This window comes from Scyliorhinus torazame, chromosome 14, assembly GCF_047496885.1.
Source record: "Scyliorhinus torazame isolate Kashiwa2021f chromosome 14, sScyTor2.1, whole genome shotgun sequence".
NCBI lineage: Eukaryota > Metazoa > Chordata > Chondrichthyes > Carcharhiniformes > Scyliorhinidae > Scyliorhinus > Scyliorhinus torazame.
The window spans coordinates 164,863,783-164,881,450 of NC_092720.1; the positions used below are offsets into that span (position 1 = coordinate 164,863,783).

Here is a 17,668-nt window from a genome sequence, read left to right on the forward strand (position 1 = left end):
TTCTAACTTTATAAACCCTGCCATGTCGTTTATCCAGGTCTCCACGCCCGGGGGTTTGGCTTCCTTCCACATAAGCAATATCCTGCGCCGGGCTACTAGGGACGCAAAGGCCAAAACATCAGCCTCTCTCGCCTCCTGCACTCCCGGCTCTTCTGCAACCCCGAATATAGCCAACCCCCAGCTTGGCTTGACCCGGACCCCCACCACCTTCGAAAGCACCTTCGCCACCCCCACCCAGAACCCCTGTAATGCCGGACATGACCAGAACATGTGGGTGTGATTCGCTGGGCTTCTCGAGCATCTCCCACACCTATCCTCTACCCCGAAAAATTTACTGAGCCGGGCTCCAGTCATATGCGCCCTGTTTAGAACCTTGAATTGTATCAGGCTTAGCCTGGCACACGAGGACGGCGAGTTTACCCTAAGTAGGGCATCAGCCCACAGCCCCTCCTCAATCTCCTCCCCCAGCTCTTCTTCCCATTTCCCTTTCAGCTCATCTACCATGATCTCCCCCTCGTCCCTCATTTCCCTGTATATGTTCAACACCCTACCATCCCCCACCCATGTCTCTGAGATCACTATCCTGCACCTCCTGCGTCGGGAGCTGCGGAAATTCCCTCACCTGTTGCCTCGCAAAAGCCCTCAGTTGCATATACCGAAATGCATTCCCTTGGGGCAACCCATATTTTTCCGTCAGCGCTCCCAGACTCGCAAACGTCCCATCTACGAACAGATCTCTCAATTGTACTACCCCAGCTCTTCGCCATGCTCCAAATCCCCCATCCATTCTCCCTGGAACAAACCTATGGTTATTTCTTATCGGGGACCACACCGAGGCTCCCGTCCTTCCCCTATGCCGTCTCCACTGCCCCCAAATTTTTAATGTTGCCACCACCACCGAGCTTGTAGTGTATTTCTTCGGTGAGAACGGCAGTGGTGCCGTCACCATTGCTTGTAAGCTGGTCCCCTTGCAGGACGCCCTCTCCAATCTCTTCCACGCCGCTCCCTCCCCTTCTCCCATCCACTTACACACCATTGAAATATTGGCGGCCCAGTAATAATCATTTAGGCTCGGTAGTGCCAGCCCCCCCCCCTATCCCTACTATGCTGCAAGAACCCCCTCCTCACTCTCGGGGTCTTCCCGGCCCACACAAAACTCATAATGCTTTTCTCGATTCTCTTAAAAAAAGCCTTCGTGACCATCACCGGGAGGCACTGAAACACAAAGAGGAATCTCGGGAGGACCACCATTTTAACCGCCTGCACCCTACCTGCCAGTGACAGGGACACCATGTCCCATCTCTTGAAGTCCTCCTCCATCTGTTCCACCAATCGTGTTAAATTAAGCTGGTGTAAGGTTCCCCAATTCTTGGCTATCTGAATCCCCAAGTACCGGAAGTCTCTTGTTACCTTCCTCAGCGGTAAATCCTCTATTTCCCTGCTCTGCTCCCCCGGATGCACCACAAACAACTCACTTTTCCCCATGTTCAATTTATACCCCGAAAAATCCCCAAACTCCCCAAGTATCCGCATTATCTCTGGCAACCCCTCCACCGGGTCCGCCACATACAACAACAAATCACCCGCATACAAAGATACCCGGTGTTCTTCTCCTCCCCTAAACACTCCCCTCCACTTCCTGGAACCCCTCAGTGCTATGGCCAGGGGCTCAATCGCCAGTGCAAACAATAACGGAGACAGGGGACACCCCTGCCTCGTCCCTCTGTAAAGCCGGAAATAATCAGACCCCCATCCATTCGTAACCACACTCGCCATCGGTGCCCTATACAGCAACTGTACCCATCCAATATACCCATCTCCAAAGCCAAATCTCCTCAGCACCTCCCACAGATAATCCCACTGCACTCTATCAAATGCTTTCTCGGCATCCATCGCCACCACTATCTCCGCTTCCCCCTCTGGCGGGGGCATCATCATTACCCCTAGCAACCTCCGTATGTTCGTGTTCAGCTGTCTCCCCTTCACAAACCCAGTTTGGTCCTCATGAACCACCCCCGGGACACAGTCCTCTATCCTCGTCGCCATTACCTTGGCCAGAATCTTAGCATCCACATTTAAAAGAGAAATGGGCCTATAGGACCCGCATTGCAGCGGGTCTTTTTCCTTCTTTAGAAGGAGCGATATCGTTGCCTCTGACATAGTCGGGGGCAACTACCCCCTTTCCCTAGCCTCATTAAAGGTTCTCGTCAGAAGCGGGGCCAGCAAGTCCATATACTTCCTATAAAATTCCAGCGGGAATCCGTCTGGTCCCGGGGCCTTCACCGCCTGCATGCTCCCAATCCCTTTCACTACCTCCTCCATCTCAATCTGTGCTCCCAGTCCCACCCTCTCCTGCTCCTCCACCTTGGGGAATTCCAGCTGATCCAGAAAGCACGTCATTCTCTCCTTCCCTTCCGGGGGCTGAGCTTTATATAATCTTTCGTAGAATGCCTTGAACACCCCATTCACTCTCTCCACTCCCCGCTCCATCTCTCCCTCCTCATCTCTCACCCCCCCTATCTCCCTCGCTGCTCCCCTCTTCCTCAGTTGGTGGGCCAGCAACTGGCTCGCCTTCTCCCCATATTCGTACTGTACACCCTGTGCCTTCCTCCATTGTGCCTCTGCATTACCCGTAGTCAACAAGTCAAATTCTACATGTAGCCTTTGCCTTTCCCTGTACAGTCCCTCCTCCAGTGCCTCCGCATATTGTCTGTCCACCCTCAAAAGTTCTTTCAGCAACCGCTCCCTTTCCCTACCCTCCTGCTTTCCTTTATGTGCCCTGATAGATATCAGCTCCCCTCTAACCACTGCCTTCAACGCCTCCCAGACCACTCCCACCTGAACCTCCCCATTGTCATTAAGCTCCAAGTACCTTTCAATACACCCCCTCATCCTTAAACATACCCCCTCATCTGCCAATAATCCCATGTCCATTCTCTAGGGCGGGTGCTGTTCTTTTTCCTCCCCTATCTCCAGGTCCACCCAATGTGGAGCGTGGTCCGAGATAGCTATAGCCGTGTACTCCGTCCCTGTCACCTTCGGGATCAGCGCCCTTCCCAAAACAAAAAAGTCTATCCGTGAATATACTTTATGGACATAGGAGAAAAACGAGAACTCCTTACTCCTAGGCCTGCTAAATCTCCAGGGGTCTACTCCTCCCATCTGCTCCATAAAGTCCTTGAGCACCCTAGCTGCAGCCAGCCTCCTCCCGGTCCTGGACCTCGATCTGTCCAGCCCTGGGTCCAGCACCGTATTGAAGTCTCCCCCCATTACCAACTTTCCCGCCTCTAGGTCCGGGATACGTCCCAACATACGCCTCATAAAATTGGCATCATCCCAGTTCGGGGCATATACGTTCACTAGAACCACCGCCTCCCCTTGCAATCTGCCACTCACCATCACGTATCTACCCCCACTATCCACCACTATGGTCTTTGCCTCAAACAGTACCCGTTTCCCCACTAATATAGCCACCCCCCTGTTCTTTGCGTCTAACCCCGAATGAAACACCTGCCCCACCCATCCTTTGCGTGGTCTGATCTGGTCTATCAGTTTCAAATGCGTCTCCTGCAACATAACCACATCTGCCTTTAATTTCTTTAGGTGTGCGAGTACCCGTGCCCTTTTAATCGGCCCGTTCAGCCCTCTCACATTCCACGTGATCAGCCGGGTTGGGGGGCTCTTTACCCCCCCCCCCCCCCCCCACTTGTCGACTAGCCATCCCCTTTTTTAATCCAGCTCCTCATCCGGTTCCCACGCAGCCGTATCTCCCCCCGACGGCGCCCTCCCGCCTCGACCACCCCACCCCGTACCAGCTCCCCCTTCTCCCCAGCAGCAGCAACCCAGTTAACCCGCCCCCCCCCCCCGCTAGATCCTTTTCTAGCGTAATTGCACCCCCCATGTTGCTCCCAGAAGTCAGCAAACTCTGGCTGACCTCGGCTTCCCCCCGTGACCTCGGCCCCCACTGTGCGAGGTCCCCTCCTTCCTGCTTCCCTGTTCCTGCCATGATTACCATAGCGCGGGAACAAAGCCCGCGTTTCCCACTTGGCCCCTCCCCTAATGGCCGGCGCCCACAATTCCTCATCCTCTCTCCCCCATGACATGGGGAAGAGAGAAAAATTACAGGGTCGCAAGATTAACAACTTGAGAGATCATCCCTTCCCCCTTTCCCCCCCCCCCCCTTCACCCCACGTAATCACCCCACCACTTTGTCCCAAACGTTCTTTTTCTGGCCCGCCAATTCCAGCTTCTCCACAATAAATGTCCACGCCTCTTCTGCCGTCTCAAAGTAGTGGTGCTTCCCTTGGTGTGTGACCCACAGTCTTGCCGGCTGCAACATTCCAAATTTGACCTTCCTTTTGTGAAGCACCGCCTTGGCCCGATTAAAACTTGCGCTCCTTCTCGCCACCTCCGCACTCCAATCTTCATATACGCAGATCACCGCGTTCTCCCACCTGCTGCTCCGAGTTTTCTTCGCCCATCTGAGGACCATCTCTCTCTCATTATATCGGAGAAATCTCACCACTATGGCTCGAGGTATTTCTCCAGCCCTCTGTCTTCGCGTCATAACTCGATAAGCTCCCTCCACCTCCAACATGGCCTGTCGGGGCCTCCGATCCCTTTAACGAGTGAAGCATCGTGCTCACATATGCCCCGACGTCCGCCCCTTCTGCACCTTCGGGAAGACCAAGAATCCTTAAATTCTTCCTCCTCGCATTATTCTCCAGCACCTCCAGCCTTTCCACACACCTTTTGTGTTGTGCCTCGTGCATCTCTGTCTTCACCACCAGGCCCTGCATTTCGTCTTCATTCTCACCAGCCTTTGCCTTCATGACCCGAAGCTCCTGCTCCTGGGTCTTTTGCTCCTCCTTTAGCCCTTCAATCGCCTGTAATATCGGGGCCAGCAGCTCCTTCTTAATCTCCTTTTTAAGTTCTTCCACACAGTGCCGCAGGAACTCTTGTTGGTCAGGGCCCCATACTAGACGGCCACCTTCCGATGCCATCTTGCTTTGTGCTTGCCTTCCTTGCCGCTGCTCTAGAGGATCCTCCGCAATCCAGCCACTTTCCTCTCCTTTTTCCATCCGTGTCCAGGGGGAATTCCCTTCTGGTTTACCGCACAGTGTTTTTAGCCGTTAAAATTGCCGTTGGGGCTCCTATTAAGAGCCCAAAAGTCCATTCCAACGGGAGATGCCGAAACGTGCGCCTCAGCTGGTCATTGCCGCACCCGGAAGTCTTCCCATTCAGACATCTTGACAATCTCACACTGAACCATGGAAGGTTTGGGTCTGATGGACACGATGTCTGACCTGAGCTTCCCATCTGAAAACTCTCCCTATAAAACAAGTTTATATCAGTAAATGCCATATAATAAATTGCAGCATTGGGAGTTGGAATGTGAGGAAGCGCGAGCCCGAGCGGCTGAATCGAATTGAAAAGCAGAGACTGACCCTTGGTAGGAACCAGAGCGATGGCGGTGGGAAGATTCATGGAGCAGGAGCAGCAATGGGCTGAATGGTTTTTCTGTGTTTTAAACTAGAATCAAAATGAAAATAGCTGGAAATACACAGTAGGTCAGGCACCGCCTCACCCCGAATGCCCCAACCTGAGGGCCGACAGCCAAAATAAACCTTATTGTATTTTGTGAGAGCCAGTCACGAGTCGATTTCTGAGGCACAGTCACTCCCCAAGCTAGAGGAATTCCCCAAGTATAGTTTACATTGAGTCACAGCCAAACACTCCAATCCCTGTGGTCACTCCCTCACTAAGTCACTGGCTCAAACCCCTCACCCACTCTCTTTTCTGTTTTACACTCCCTTCGCCTTCCTCTCCCTTCTCTGCCCCTCTCCTGTGCCCCTCTCTCTTCCCTGCTCCTCCTGCTCTCTCTTTTGCCCCTCTCTCTCTCTCCTGTGCCCTTCTCTTTCTATCTCCTGTGCCCCCCTCTCTCCTGTGCCCCCCTCTCTCCTGTGCCCCCTCACTCCTGTGCCCCATCCTCTCCTGTGCCCCATCCTCTCCTGTGCCCTATCCTCTCCTGTGCCCCCACTCTCTCATGTGCCCCCCTCTCCTGTTCCCCTCTATCTCCTGTTCCCTCTCCTGTGCCACCTCTCGCTCCTGTGCCCTCTTTCTCCTGTGCCCCCTCTCTCTCCTGTGCCTCCCTCTCTCTCCCATGCCCCCCTCTCCTCCTACCACCTCTCTCCTGTGCCCTCCCCTCTCTTGTGCTCCCCTCTGTCTCACTCCTGTGCCCCTCTCTCTCTCTTGCTCTCCCCTGTGCGTCCCTATCTCCTATGCCCTCCCCCCTCTCTCCTCTGCTGCCCTCTCTCCTCTGCTGCTCTCTCTTCTCTACCCCTCTCTTCTCTGCCCCTCTCCCTCCAGTGCCCCCCTTTTCTCTCCCCTGCCACCACTCGCTCTCCCATGCCCCCTCTCCCTCCTGTGCCCTCCCCCTTTCCCTTTCCTTACCCTCTCCCTATCTCTCTCTCTCCTATGCTCCCCCTCTCCTTTTTTTTGCCCTCTCCCTCCTCTGTTCCCATCTCCATTGCCCCTTTCTCGCTCCCCTACCGCCCTTGCACTCCGCTGCCCCCCCACACGATCTCCCGTGTCCCCTCTCCTCTCCTGTGTCACCCCGTTTCTCCTCTGCCCCCACTCTCTCCTTCCATAGCCCACCCTCTTCTGTCCCCCTCCTGTAACCCCTCTCTCTCTCTCTCCCCCCCTCTCTCTCTCCCCCCCCCTCTCTTCCCCCCCCTCTCTCTCTCCCCCCCTCTCTCTCTCCCCCCCTCTCTCTCCCCCCCCCCTCTCTTCTCCCCCCCCCCCCTCTCTCTCTCCCCCCCTCCCCTCTGTCCCTGGAGCGGTGAGTATATTCCTCCAGCTCACAGAAAACTCCCAATTAGTATAGCTTGTTGAGGTTTGGGGTGGGTGAGTGAATGTATCTGTGTTTGCGTCGTTAAGTAAATCTGTGTAAGCTGTAAGAATTTTCGATGTGCCGTTTAGTCCCTTGTATTACACATAGTAGTTCAGAATCGGTGATTGTGTGTGGGGGTTAATCTGAGTTGCAGAAGACTTAATTTCCCTTGAATAAATCAATTATTTTAAAACCACCATTATTGTGGTTTCACCTTCCTCTGCCCCGTCATGCTCTCCCCTGCCCTCTCACGATCTCCCCTGCCCCCTCTCGCTCTCCCCTGCCCCCTCTCGCTCTCCCCTGCCCCCTCTCGCTCTCCCCTGCCCCCTCTCGCTCTCCCCTGCCCCCTCTCGCTGTCCCCTGCCCCCTCTCGCTGTCCCCTGCCCCCTCTCGCTGTCCCCTGCCCCCTCTCGCTGTCCCCTGCCCCCTCTCGCTGTCCCCTGCCCCCTCTCGCTGTCCCCTGCCCCCCTCGCTCTCCCCTGCCCCCTCTTGCTCTCCCCTGCCCCCTCTCGCTCTCCCCTGCCCCCTCTCGCTCTCCCCTGCCCCCTCTCGCTCTCCCCTGCCCCCTCTCGCTCTCCCCTGCCCCCTCTCGCTCTCCCCTGCTCCCTCTCACTCTCCCCTGCCCCCTCTCGCTCTCCCCTGCCCCCTCTCGCTCTCCCCTGCCCCCTCTCGCTCTCCCCTGCCCCCTCTCGCTCTCCCCTGCCCCCTCTCGCTCTCCCATGCCCCTCTCGCTCTCCCCTGCCCCCCTCTCGCTCTCCCATGCCCCTCTCGCTCTCCCCTGCCCCCCTCTCGCTCTCCCCTGCCCCCCTCTCGCGCTCCCCTGCCCTCTCTCGCTCTCCCCTGCCCTCTCGCTCTCCCCTGCCCCCCTCTCGCTCTCCACTGCCCCCTCTCGCTCTCCCCTGCCCCCCTCTCGCTCTCCCCTGCCCCCCTCTCGCTCTCCCCTGTCCCCCTCTCGCTCTCCCCTGCCCCCCTCTCGCTGTCCCCTGCCCCCCTCTCGCTGTCCCCTGCCCCCCTCTCGCTCTCCCATGCCCCCTCTCGCTCTCCCATGTCCCCCTCTCGCTCTCCAATGCCCCCCTCTCGCTCTCCAATGCCCCCTCTCGCTCTCCCATGCCCCTCTCGCTCTCCCATGCCCCTCTCGCTCTCCTATGCCCCTCTCGCTCTCCCATGCCCCCCTCTCGTTCTCCCATGCCTCCCTCTCGTTCTCCCATGCCCCCCTCTCGTTCTCCCATGCCCCCTCTCGTTCTCCCATGCCCCCTTGCTCTCCCGTGCCCCTCTCGCTCTCCCATGCCCCCCTCTCGCTCTCCCATGCCCCCCTCTTGCTCTCCCCTGCTCTCTCTCTCCCCTGCCCTCTCGCTTTCCCCTGCCCTCTCTCACTCTCCCCTGCCCTCTCTCGCGCTCCCCTGCCCTACACTCGCTTTCCCCGCCCTACTCTCGCTCTCCCCTGCCCCCTCTCGCTCTCCCCTGTCCCCCTCTCGCTCTCCCCTGCCCCCCTCTCGCTCTCCCCTGCCCTCCTCTCGTCTCCCCTGCCCCCTTCTCGCCCTCCCCTACCCAGTTCCCGCCCTCCCCTGCCCCCCTCTCGCTCTCCTTGCCCCACTCTCACGCTCCCCTGCCCCACCCTCGCGTTCCCCTGCCCACCCTCGCGCTCCCCTGCCCCCTCTTGCGCTCCCCTGTGTGCCGCTCTCTATCCTCTGCCCCCCTCGCTATCTCCTGTGCCCCTCGTCGCTCTCTCTCTCCTCTGACCCCCTCGCTCTTTCTCTCCTGTGCCCCCCTTGCTCTCTCCTGTGTCCCCCCCCCCTCGTGCTCTCTCTCCTGTGCCCTCCTCGCTCTCTCTCCTCTGATCCCCTCGCACGCTCTCCTGTGCCCCCCTTTCATGTGCCCCATCTCTCTTTTGTGCACACTTTCTCTCTGTTCTTCCGCCTTTCTCTTTCCTGCCCCCTCTCCCTCTCCCCTGCACCCCTCCCCCATGCTACTGCGCCCCTCTCTCTCTCCTGTGCCCCACTCTCTCACTCTCCTCTGCCTCCCTCGCTCTTTCCCCTGTGCCTCCCTCTCTCTCTCCCCTGTGCCTCCCTCTCTCTGTGCAAGTTATCTAGGGGCGATGGCTGGGAAGGCAGTGCAATGTTCCTCCTGCAGAATGTTTGAGGTGAGTGACGCCGTCCCTGCTGATTTCACCTGTGGGAAGTGCACCCATCTCCAGCTCCTCAGAAACCGCGTTAGGGAACTGGAGCTGAAGCTGGATGAACTTCGGATCATTCGGGAGGCAGAGGTGGTCATAGATAGTAGCTTCACGGATGTAGTTACTCCGAAGAATCAAGATAGATGGGTGACGGTGAGAGAGGCTGGGAGGAAGCAGTCAGTACAGGGATCTCCTATGGTCGTTCTCCTTAGTAACAAGTATACCACTTTGGATACTGTTGAGGGGGACGACCTACCAGAGGTAAGCCACGGTGAATGGATCTCCAGCACTGAATCCGTCCCTGTGGCTCAGAAGGGAAGGAGGGAGAGCAGGAGAGGAATAGTTATTGGGGACTCGATAGTTAGAGGGACAGATAGACGGTTCTGTGGCAACGAAAGAGACTCACGGATGGTATGTTGCCTCCCGGGTGCCATGGTCCATGAACTCTCGGACCGTGTTTTCAGAATCCTTAAGGGGGAGGGGGAACAGTCACAAGTCATGGTACACATCAGTACCAATGACATAGGTAAGAGAAGGGTCGGGGATTTAAAATAGGAATTTAGGGAGCTAGGGTGGAAGCTGAGAGCCAGGACAAACCATGTTGTCATCTCTGGTTGTCTCCGGTGCCACGTGCTAGCGAGTTGAGGAACAGGGAGAGAGTGCAGATAAACAAGTGGCTGCAGGGATGGTGTAGAAGGGAGGGTTTCAACTACGTGGATAATTGGAGCACATTCTGGGGAAGGTGGGACCTGTGCAGACAGGACGGTTTGCACCTGAATCACAGAGACACCAATATCCTGGGAGGGAAGTTTGCTACGGCTCTTCGGGGGGGGGGGGGTTAAACTAATTTGTTATGGGGATGGGAAAATGATCTGTAGTCCAGAAGCCAGTGTTGGGAGTAGTGAGGTACTGAGGAGGGTATCAAGGTTGCAAGAGTGTACCGGCAGAAGGTGGGTAGAAGTGTGTCTACTGCAATGCAAGGAGCATCCGGAATAAGGTAGGTGAACTTGGAGCGTGGATTGGTACTTGGGACTACGATGTTGTGGGCATTACGGAGACATGGTTAGAACAGGGACAGGAATGGTTGTTGGAAGTTCCAGGGTATAGATGTTTCAGTAAGAGTAGGGAAGGTGGTAAAAGAGGTGGAGGAGTAACATTGTTAATCAAGGATAGTTTAACGGTTGCAGGTTGCAGAGGGGGATCTGCCTACTGAGGTAATATGGGCTGAAGTTAGAAATAGGAAAGGAACGGTCACGTTGTTAGGAGTTTTCTATAGGCCCCCAAATAGTAATAGAGATGTGGAGTAAGAAATTGCAAAACAGATTATGGATAGTGTTGAGGTCTCAGGGTGGAGGTGTCATGGGTGACTTTAACTTTCCAAATATTGATTGGAACCTCTATAGGTCGAACAGTTCGGATGGGGCAGTTTTTGTACAGTGTGTGCAGGAGGGTTTCCTGACACAATATGTGGATAGGCCGACAAGAGGTGGGGCCACATTGGATTTGGTACTGGGTAATGAATCGGACCAAGTGTTAGACTTGTTTGTGGGAGAGCACTTTGGAGATAGTGACCACAATTCAGTGTCTTTCGCTATTGCAATGGAGAGGGATAGGGCCATACAGCAGGGCAAGTTTTATAATTGGGGGAGGGGTAATTATGATGCGATTAGGCAAGAATTAGGGAGCATAAGATGGGAACAGAAACTATCAGGGAAAGGCACAAATGAAAAGTGGAGCTTGTTCAAGGAACAAATACTGCGTGTCCTTGATAGGTATGTCCCTGTCAGGCAGGGAGGAAATGGTCGTGTGAGGGAACCATGGTTCACAAAAGAGGTTGAATGTCTTGTCAAGAGGAAAAAGGAAGTGTATGTAAGGATGAGAAAACAAGGTTTAGTTGGGTCGCTTGAGGGTTACAAGGTAGCAAGGAATGAGCTAAAAAAAAGGGCTTAGGAGAGCTAGGAAGGGGCATGAGAAGTCCTTGGCGGGTCGGATCAAGGAAAACCCCCAAGGCTTTTTACTCTTATGTGAGAAATAAAAGAATGACCAGGGTGAGGTTAGGGCCAGTCAAGGACAGAAGTGGGAACTTGTGCATGGAATCAGAAGAGATAGGAGAGGCGTTGAATGAATACTTTTCTTCAGTGTTCACCAAGGAGAGGGTTTTTGAGGATGAGAGTGTGATACAGGCGGGTAGGCTGGAGGAGGTAGATGTTCTGAGGAAGGATATATTAGCAATTTTGAAAATTGTCCCCTGGGCCAGATGGGATATATCCTAGGATTCTTTGGGAGGCAAGGGATGAGATTGCAGAGCCTTTGGCTTTGATCTTTAGTTCCTCACTGTCTACGGGGATAGTGCCAGTGGACTGGAGAGTGGCGAATGTTGTTCCTCTGTTCAAGAAAGGGAATAGGAATGACCCTGGTAATTATAGGCCAGGTCTTACTTCGGTGGTCGGTAAGTTAATGGAAAAGATCCTGAAGGGTAGGATTTATGACCATTTGGAAAGATGCAGATAGTGAACACTGATTCATGAAGGGTAAGTCTTGCCTCACAAAGTTGATTGAATTCTTTGAGGAGGTAACTAAGTGTGTAGATGAAGGTAGAGCAGTTGATGTCGTACACATGGATTTTAGTAAGGCATTTGATAAGGTTCCCCATTGTCAGCTCATGAAAAAAGTAAGGAGGTGTGGGATAGCGGGATATTTGGCCAATTGGATAAGTAACTGGCTATCACATAGAAGGTGGTGGATGGAAAATTTTCAGACAGGAGACCAGTTACCAGCGGTGTACCACAGGGATCAGTGCTGGGTCCTCTGCTATTTGTGAGTTTTATCAATGACTTGGAGGTGAAGCCCCGGGGCCGGACGGTTACCAAGTAGAATTCTATAAGAAACTTTCGGAAATATTGAACCCACTCCTGATGAGGACCTTCAATGAGGCCAGAGAGAAAGGAACCTTCCCCCCCCCCCCCCCCACCACCACCAATGTCACAGGCCTTGACCTCACTCATTCTTAAACGAGGGAAGGACCCGGAACATTGCGGGTCATACAGGGCGATTTCGCTTTTAAACGTGGATGCCAAATTGCTAGCTAAAATTCTGGCCACAAGAATTGAGGATTGCGTCCCAGGGGTGATAGAGGAAGACCAGACTGGGTTTGTTAAAGGCATTCAACTCAATACCAATGTCCGGAGGCTTTTGAATATTATTATGATACCCTCAGAGGGAGGGGAGGCGGAGGTGGTAACAGCGATGGACGCAGAGAAAGCCTTTGACCGGGTGGAGTGGGAGTACCTGTGGAAAACACTGGGGAGGTTCGGGTTTGGTGAGGGCTTTATTGGCTGGGTGAAATTGCTGTACCAGGCGTATGAACAAACCGGCTGAGGTCGGGGTACTTCGAGCTTCACCGGGGAACGAGGCAGGGGTGTCCCCTCTCCCCGTTACTATTTGCCCTAGCTATAGAACCACTAGCTATGGCGCTGAGAGACTCAAGGAACTGGCGGGGACTGGTTCGGGCGGGGGGGTGGGGGGGGGGGGGGGTGGTGGACATCAGGTCTTGCTATACGCGGATGATTTGCACCTGTACATTTCGGACTCTGTGGAGGGGATGGAGGAGGTTCTGTGGAATTCTGAGGGATTTTGGTAGTTTTTCAGGGTACAAACTGAACATGGGAAAGAACAAGTTATTTGTGATCCAGGCCAAGGGGCAGGAGGAGAGACTGAAAGAGCTGCCGCTCAGGATGGTAGAAAAAAGTTTCCGTTACCTGGGTATACAGGTGGCCAGGAAATGGGATGCCCTGCACAGGCTCAACCTGACCCGGTTGATGGAGCAAATGGAAGGGGACTTTAAAAGGTGGGACATGCTCCCGCTGTCACTGACAGGGAGGGTGCAGACCGTGAAAATGACTGTCCTCCCCAGATTTTTGTTTGTCTTTCAGTGCCTTCCCATCTTCATCCCAAAGGCCTTTTTTAAGCGGGTGAGTAGGATCATTCCGGGCTTTGTGTGGGCGAATAAGACCCCGCGAGTAAGGAGATCGCTGTTGGAGCGGCCGGGGGGGAGGGGGGGTGGGGGGCGTTGGCGCTGCCGAACTTTCGCAACTACTACTGGGCGGCCAATATAGCCATGATTAGGAAGTGGGTGATTTTGGGGGGGGGGGGGGCGGGTGGGGGGGGGGGGGGGGGGGGGGGCCGTGGGTGCAGCTGGTGGCGGCGTCATGTAAAGGTACTAGTCTGGGAGCTTTGATAACGGCTCCTTCTCGCCGACCCGTTACTCCACAAGTCCGGTGGTGGTGGCGACACTGCGGATCTGGGGACAGTGGAGGAGGTACAAGAAGGTGGAGGGAGCTTCGGTCTGGACCCCGATATGTAACAACCACAGGTTTGTCCCGGGTAGGATGGATGGTGGGTTCCAGAGCTAGCAGAGGGCAGGCATTAAAAAGGATGGGAGATCTGTTCATAGATGGAAGCTTTCTCAGTTTGAAGGCGCTCGAGGATAAATTTAATCTGCCGCCAGGAAACGCCTTTAAATATCTGCAAGTACGAGCCTTCCTGAAAAATCAGGTAGTGGCCTTTCTGATGCTGCCGCCACTGGGGATACAGGACCAGGGCAGATCTACTATGAAACTAATGAAGCTTAAGCTTCAGGGCCCCTAATCCCGGAGGGGCCCCAGAAGCGACTTTAGTCAACATTGCTTAAGAAATTTTGGGTCTACTATATGAGATTTATGAGGGGTTTTAAATAAATAATAATATTAATAATATAGTGTAATTCAATACAAAATAGTTAAAATAAAAATTAAAAGGTTATTAAAGTATCATGTAGGCTAGCCGTAAATGAAAAAACGTTCAAATTAAGGATGTTTCATTCTAAATATATTTAATATAAAATAATTATAAATAATTTAAAACACTATTAACATTGATGATAGAAATACAAACAGTAGATGACGTGTCGTAACAAAAAAGGGGAGCCGTTGAAAAGGCAATCACAATGCGGACGTGAATTTTCAACGTGATAGCACACGTGATAGCGATCTAGACAAGAATTTTTTTCAATAAAGTGTTCATAAGGATACAGTATTTTAATTACCCCTACTCAAAAATAAATATTATATTTAGAAAAGTAAGGTAAGTAATAAAGGTGAAATAGTGTTAGATTAGCCTAAGCCTATTGTTTTTATGAAGAGGTGAACGGAAGATAGGCTACGACCACATAGCCTAGACTAATACTATATTACAAGTATTTATGAAAAAGTAATAAAAGGGTGAATGTGTGTTAAATTACAGGTGTTTATTATGAAAAGTGTTCAAATAATGGTAAAATTGTGTGACATTACCTTAGCCTATGAATTTTGGTGGCATAGCCTTGCCTAACCTAGTCTAGCTTAGAGTAGGCTAGCTTGAACATAGCCTAGTTTACCTATTTAGCTTATTTATTATAAATCTTAAAAAATGTGCTTTACTTTCTGAGAAGGGTTTTTAAAAGACCCTTTCTCAGAAAGTAGACCTAAAAGTCAAATAAAAATACTGTGGATCAGCAACTTGAAGAACAGATGATAAAAACCATACAGTACTATTTTGAAGTACTGAAAAGAGTTGTAGCTGTTATAAAGTTTTTAAGTGAAAGAGGTTTGGCATTTAGAGGTCATGAGGAGAAGTGGGGCTCACCAAATAATGGAAACTTCATGGGGGCCATTGAACTTATTGCAGAGTTTGACCCATTTTTACATGAACATCTCGAGAAATGTAAAAATGAAAAAGTAAATGCTACTTACCTATCCAAACCCGTGTATGAAGAATTGATAGAAATCATGGGAAAACATGTGCAAGATGAAATTGTGAATCAAATCAACAACTTAAGACACCAAATACTACTCTATTATTATTGACTCTACGCCTGTCCGGCACATGTTGACCAGCTGGTAATTGTGGTTCGATACTGCTATAATGGAAAACCCTGTGAGAGATTTTTAACATTTTTGCCGATAGAAAACCATTCATCCACGACCTTGTTCAACAAAATACAACAAGTCCTGGGTGAACATAAGCTTTCACTTGAAAATATCCGTGGTCAGTCCTACGATAATGCATCTAACATGAAGGGCTCAGAGAAAGCACTCTTTAAAAACATTAACAGGTATGCAGACTATGTACCATGTGCAGCCCATTCACTTAACCTTGTTGGAGAAAAGGCAGTATCTACTGTACCTGAAGTTGTTGACTATTTTGGCATTTTGCAGGAGCTGTATGTTTTCTTTTCTGGATCTCCACGAAGATGGATGATTTTAAACACACAAGGTAATCTACATTTTTCTCTAAAGAGCTTAAGTGTAACTAGATGGTCTGCACACTATGAAGCAGTCCGGGCAATTAAAAATGGATATATGGGTATTTTACAAACTCTCAAACATATTTTTGAAGACTCAGAAGAGAAGCCCGAATGTAAACAAGATGTAAAGAATTTATACCACAAGTTGGTAAAGCTGGAATATGGTATTTTAACAGTCGTTTGGGAAGAAGTGCTGGAGTGTTTCAACAAAACAAGTAAGAAACTCCAAACCCCTGGTTTTGATGTATTTGAAGGTTATCTTCTGCTATAATCTTTACTTTTATTTGTTAAAGAACTCAGAGAAAATTCAGCCGATAGGATTGCACACTATGAATCAGAAGCAAAAGGTTTGTGTGAAGATATCACCTCAAGTTATTCTGATGCTTCCAAACGCATTGTTACAAGGAAATTTTCAGATGGAACAAGTGGTATTGCTTCTTTGAGAGGAGCTGACAAATTTAGGATAGAAGTTCTATATCAACTCTATGACTGCTTGATAATCCAGTTACGCAAGAGGATTGACCCATATGAGCAGATTGCGAAAAGGTTCAAGTTCCTCTCCGAATTGGTGAACAATTCTGAAATTGATGAGGACAGTATTAAACTTATAATATCGTATTACAAAGATGATATTGACCACAAATTAGTAAACGAGTGTTATCTGTTCAAAGAATATTTGCACCTTAGGAAATCCCAGAAAACAGAAGAAAACACGCCATCTAAAATGCAATGCGCAGAAGTTCTTCGGCTTATTTGTGAGCAACACCTAATTGAAGTGTTCTCCAATATTACTACTGCACTTAAGCTGTACTTGACAATGCCTATCACGAGCTGTGAAACAGAAAGGAATTTTTCAAAGCTATCCTTTATAAAGAACAAATTTCGGTCTACCATGACTGAAGAGCGTTTAAATTCTTTATGCATATTGTCTCTAGAAAATGACAGTGCAAGGAAGCTCTCATATGACAAAACTGTACGTGAATATGTTGCTAGAAAAAACAGAAAAAAAGAGTATTTTGTAAAATGTGCTTCATGTAGTATGTATTCTCATAGATGTTTAAAATAAAAGATTATATTGACTGTGGTCTTTTCTATGTTTTATTTCATCATTCTATGATGCATCGTGCATGTACATAACATTTCCCTAATTTTCATCCCCCCCCAACTCGAAAGCTATAAGGCATAGGAAATCTTTGTTCACACCAGTGATTTTGACATGTGAGATAATCCCATACCGCAATTTTAATCAAAATCTGAGGTGTAGTGGTTAACTTTTTAAAAAATTTGTGGTGATCTGTCGCGGAACAACCCCATTGAAGAAGATAACAGAGGTTACCCAGACCTCGTTGCTGGTTGCGAAGGGTCTCGGAGGTGGCAGCCATTCGACGACTTTCTCGGGGAAAATTAAAATGTCAGCAGCAGCAGCAATCCATAGGGGGGGGGTGGTGAGTGCTTCATTGGGATGGTGTGGGAAGACTGGGTCGCGTGGGGTAATGTCTATTTAATTGTTATTGTATATTCTCTTTTTACACTAAGTTAATGTTCACTCCAGTCTGTTTTGTTATTATTGTTACTACTGTTTTATTATGAAAAATTCTGCAAAACCTTCATTAAAATACTTTTTTTTAAAAATCAATGACTTGGAGGAGGAGGCTGAAGGGTGGGTCAGTAGATTTGCTGATGACACCAAGATTGGTGGAGTAGTGGATGAGGTGGAGGGCTGTTGTAGGCTGCAAAGAGACATTGATAGGATGCAGAGCTGGGCCGAAAAATGGCAGATGGAGGTTAACCCTGATAAGTGCGAGGTGATTAATTTTGGTAGGAAAAATTTGATTGCGGATTACAGGGTCAATGGCAGGGTTCTGAGGAATGTGGAGGAACAGAGAGATCTCGGGGTTCATGTCCACAGATCTCTGAAGGTTGCCACTCAAGCGGATAGAGCCGTGAAGAAAGCCTACAGTGTGTTAGCGTTTATTAACAGGGGGCTTGAGTTTAAGAGCCATGGGGTTATGCTGCAACTGTACATGACCCTGGTGACCCTACTTCAGTAAGGCCTTTGACAAGGTCCCTCATGGTAGACTAGTACAAAAGGTGAAGTCACACGGGATCAGGGGTGAACTGGCAAGGTGGATACAGAACTGGCTAGGCCATAGAAGGCAGAGGGTAGCAATGGAGGGATGCTTTTCTAATTGGAGGGCTGTGACCAGTGGTGTTCCACAGGGATCAGTGCTGGGACCTTTGCTCTTTGTAGTACATATAAATGATTTGGAGGAAAATGTAA

General features: G+C 50.9%; 2 protein-coding genes across 5 annotated transcripts in view; both read left to right on the plus strand.

The window, feature by feature from the left end:
- Nucleotides 1-16,467, plus strand: part of LOC140390143 (uncharacterized) — a 78,284-nt gene extending 61,817 nt beyond the window's left edge. For both annotated transcript variants that reach the window (XM_072475076.1, XM_072475077.1), the window contains exon 3: nucleotides 15,299-16,467. The gene's annotated coding sequence lies outside the window, so the exon portion shown is untranslated. The remainder of the gene's footprint in view (nucleotides 1-15,298) is intronic.
- LOC140390145 (zinc finger MYM-type protein 1-like) lies at nucleotides 15,302-16,467 on the plus strand. Of its 3 annotated transcripts, XM_072475080.1 has the most exons (3): nucleotides 15,302-15,356; nucleotides 15,480-15,602; nucleotides 15,681-16,467. In XM_072475080.1, the coding sequence occupies exons 1-3, from the start codon at nucleotides 15,338-15,340 to the stop codon at nucleotides 16,451-16,453; spliced, it is 915 nt and encodes a 304-aa protein (XP_072331181.1). In that variant the 5' UTR covers nucleotides 15,302-15,337; the 3' UTR covers nucleotides 16,454-16,467. The 3 variants fall into 3 exon arrangements, with proteins under 3 accessions (XP_072331181.1, XP_072331182.1, XP_072331180.1); XM_072475081.1 differs by lacking the exon at nucleotides 15,480-15,602 and having other exon boundaries at nucleotides 15,303-15,356; XM_072475079.1 differs by having other exon boundaries at nucleotides 15,338-15,602.
- Nucleotides 16,468-17,668: the final 1,201 nt, after the last annotated feature.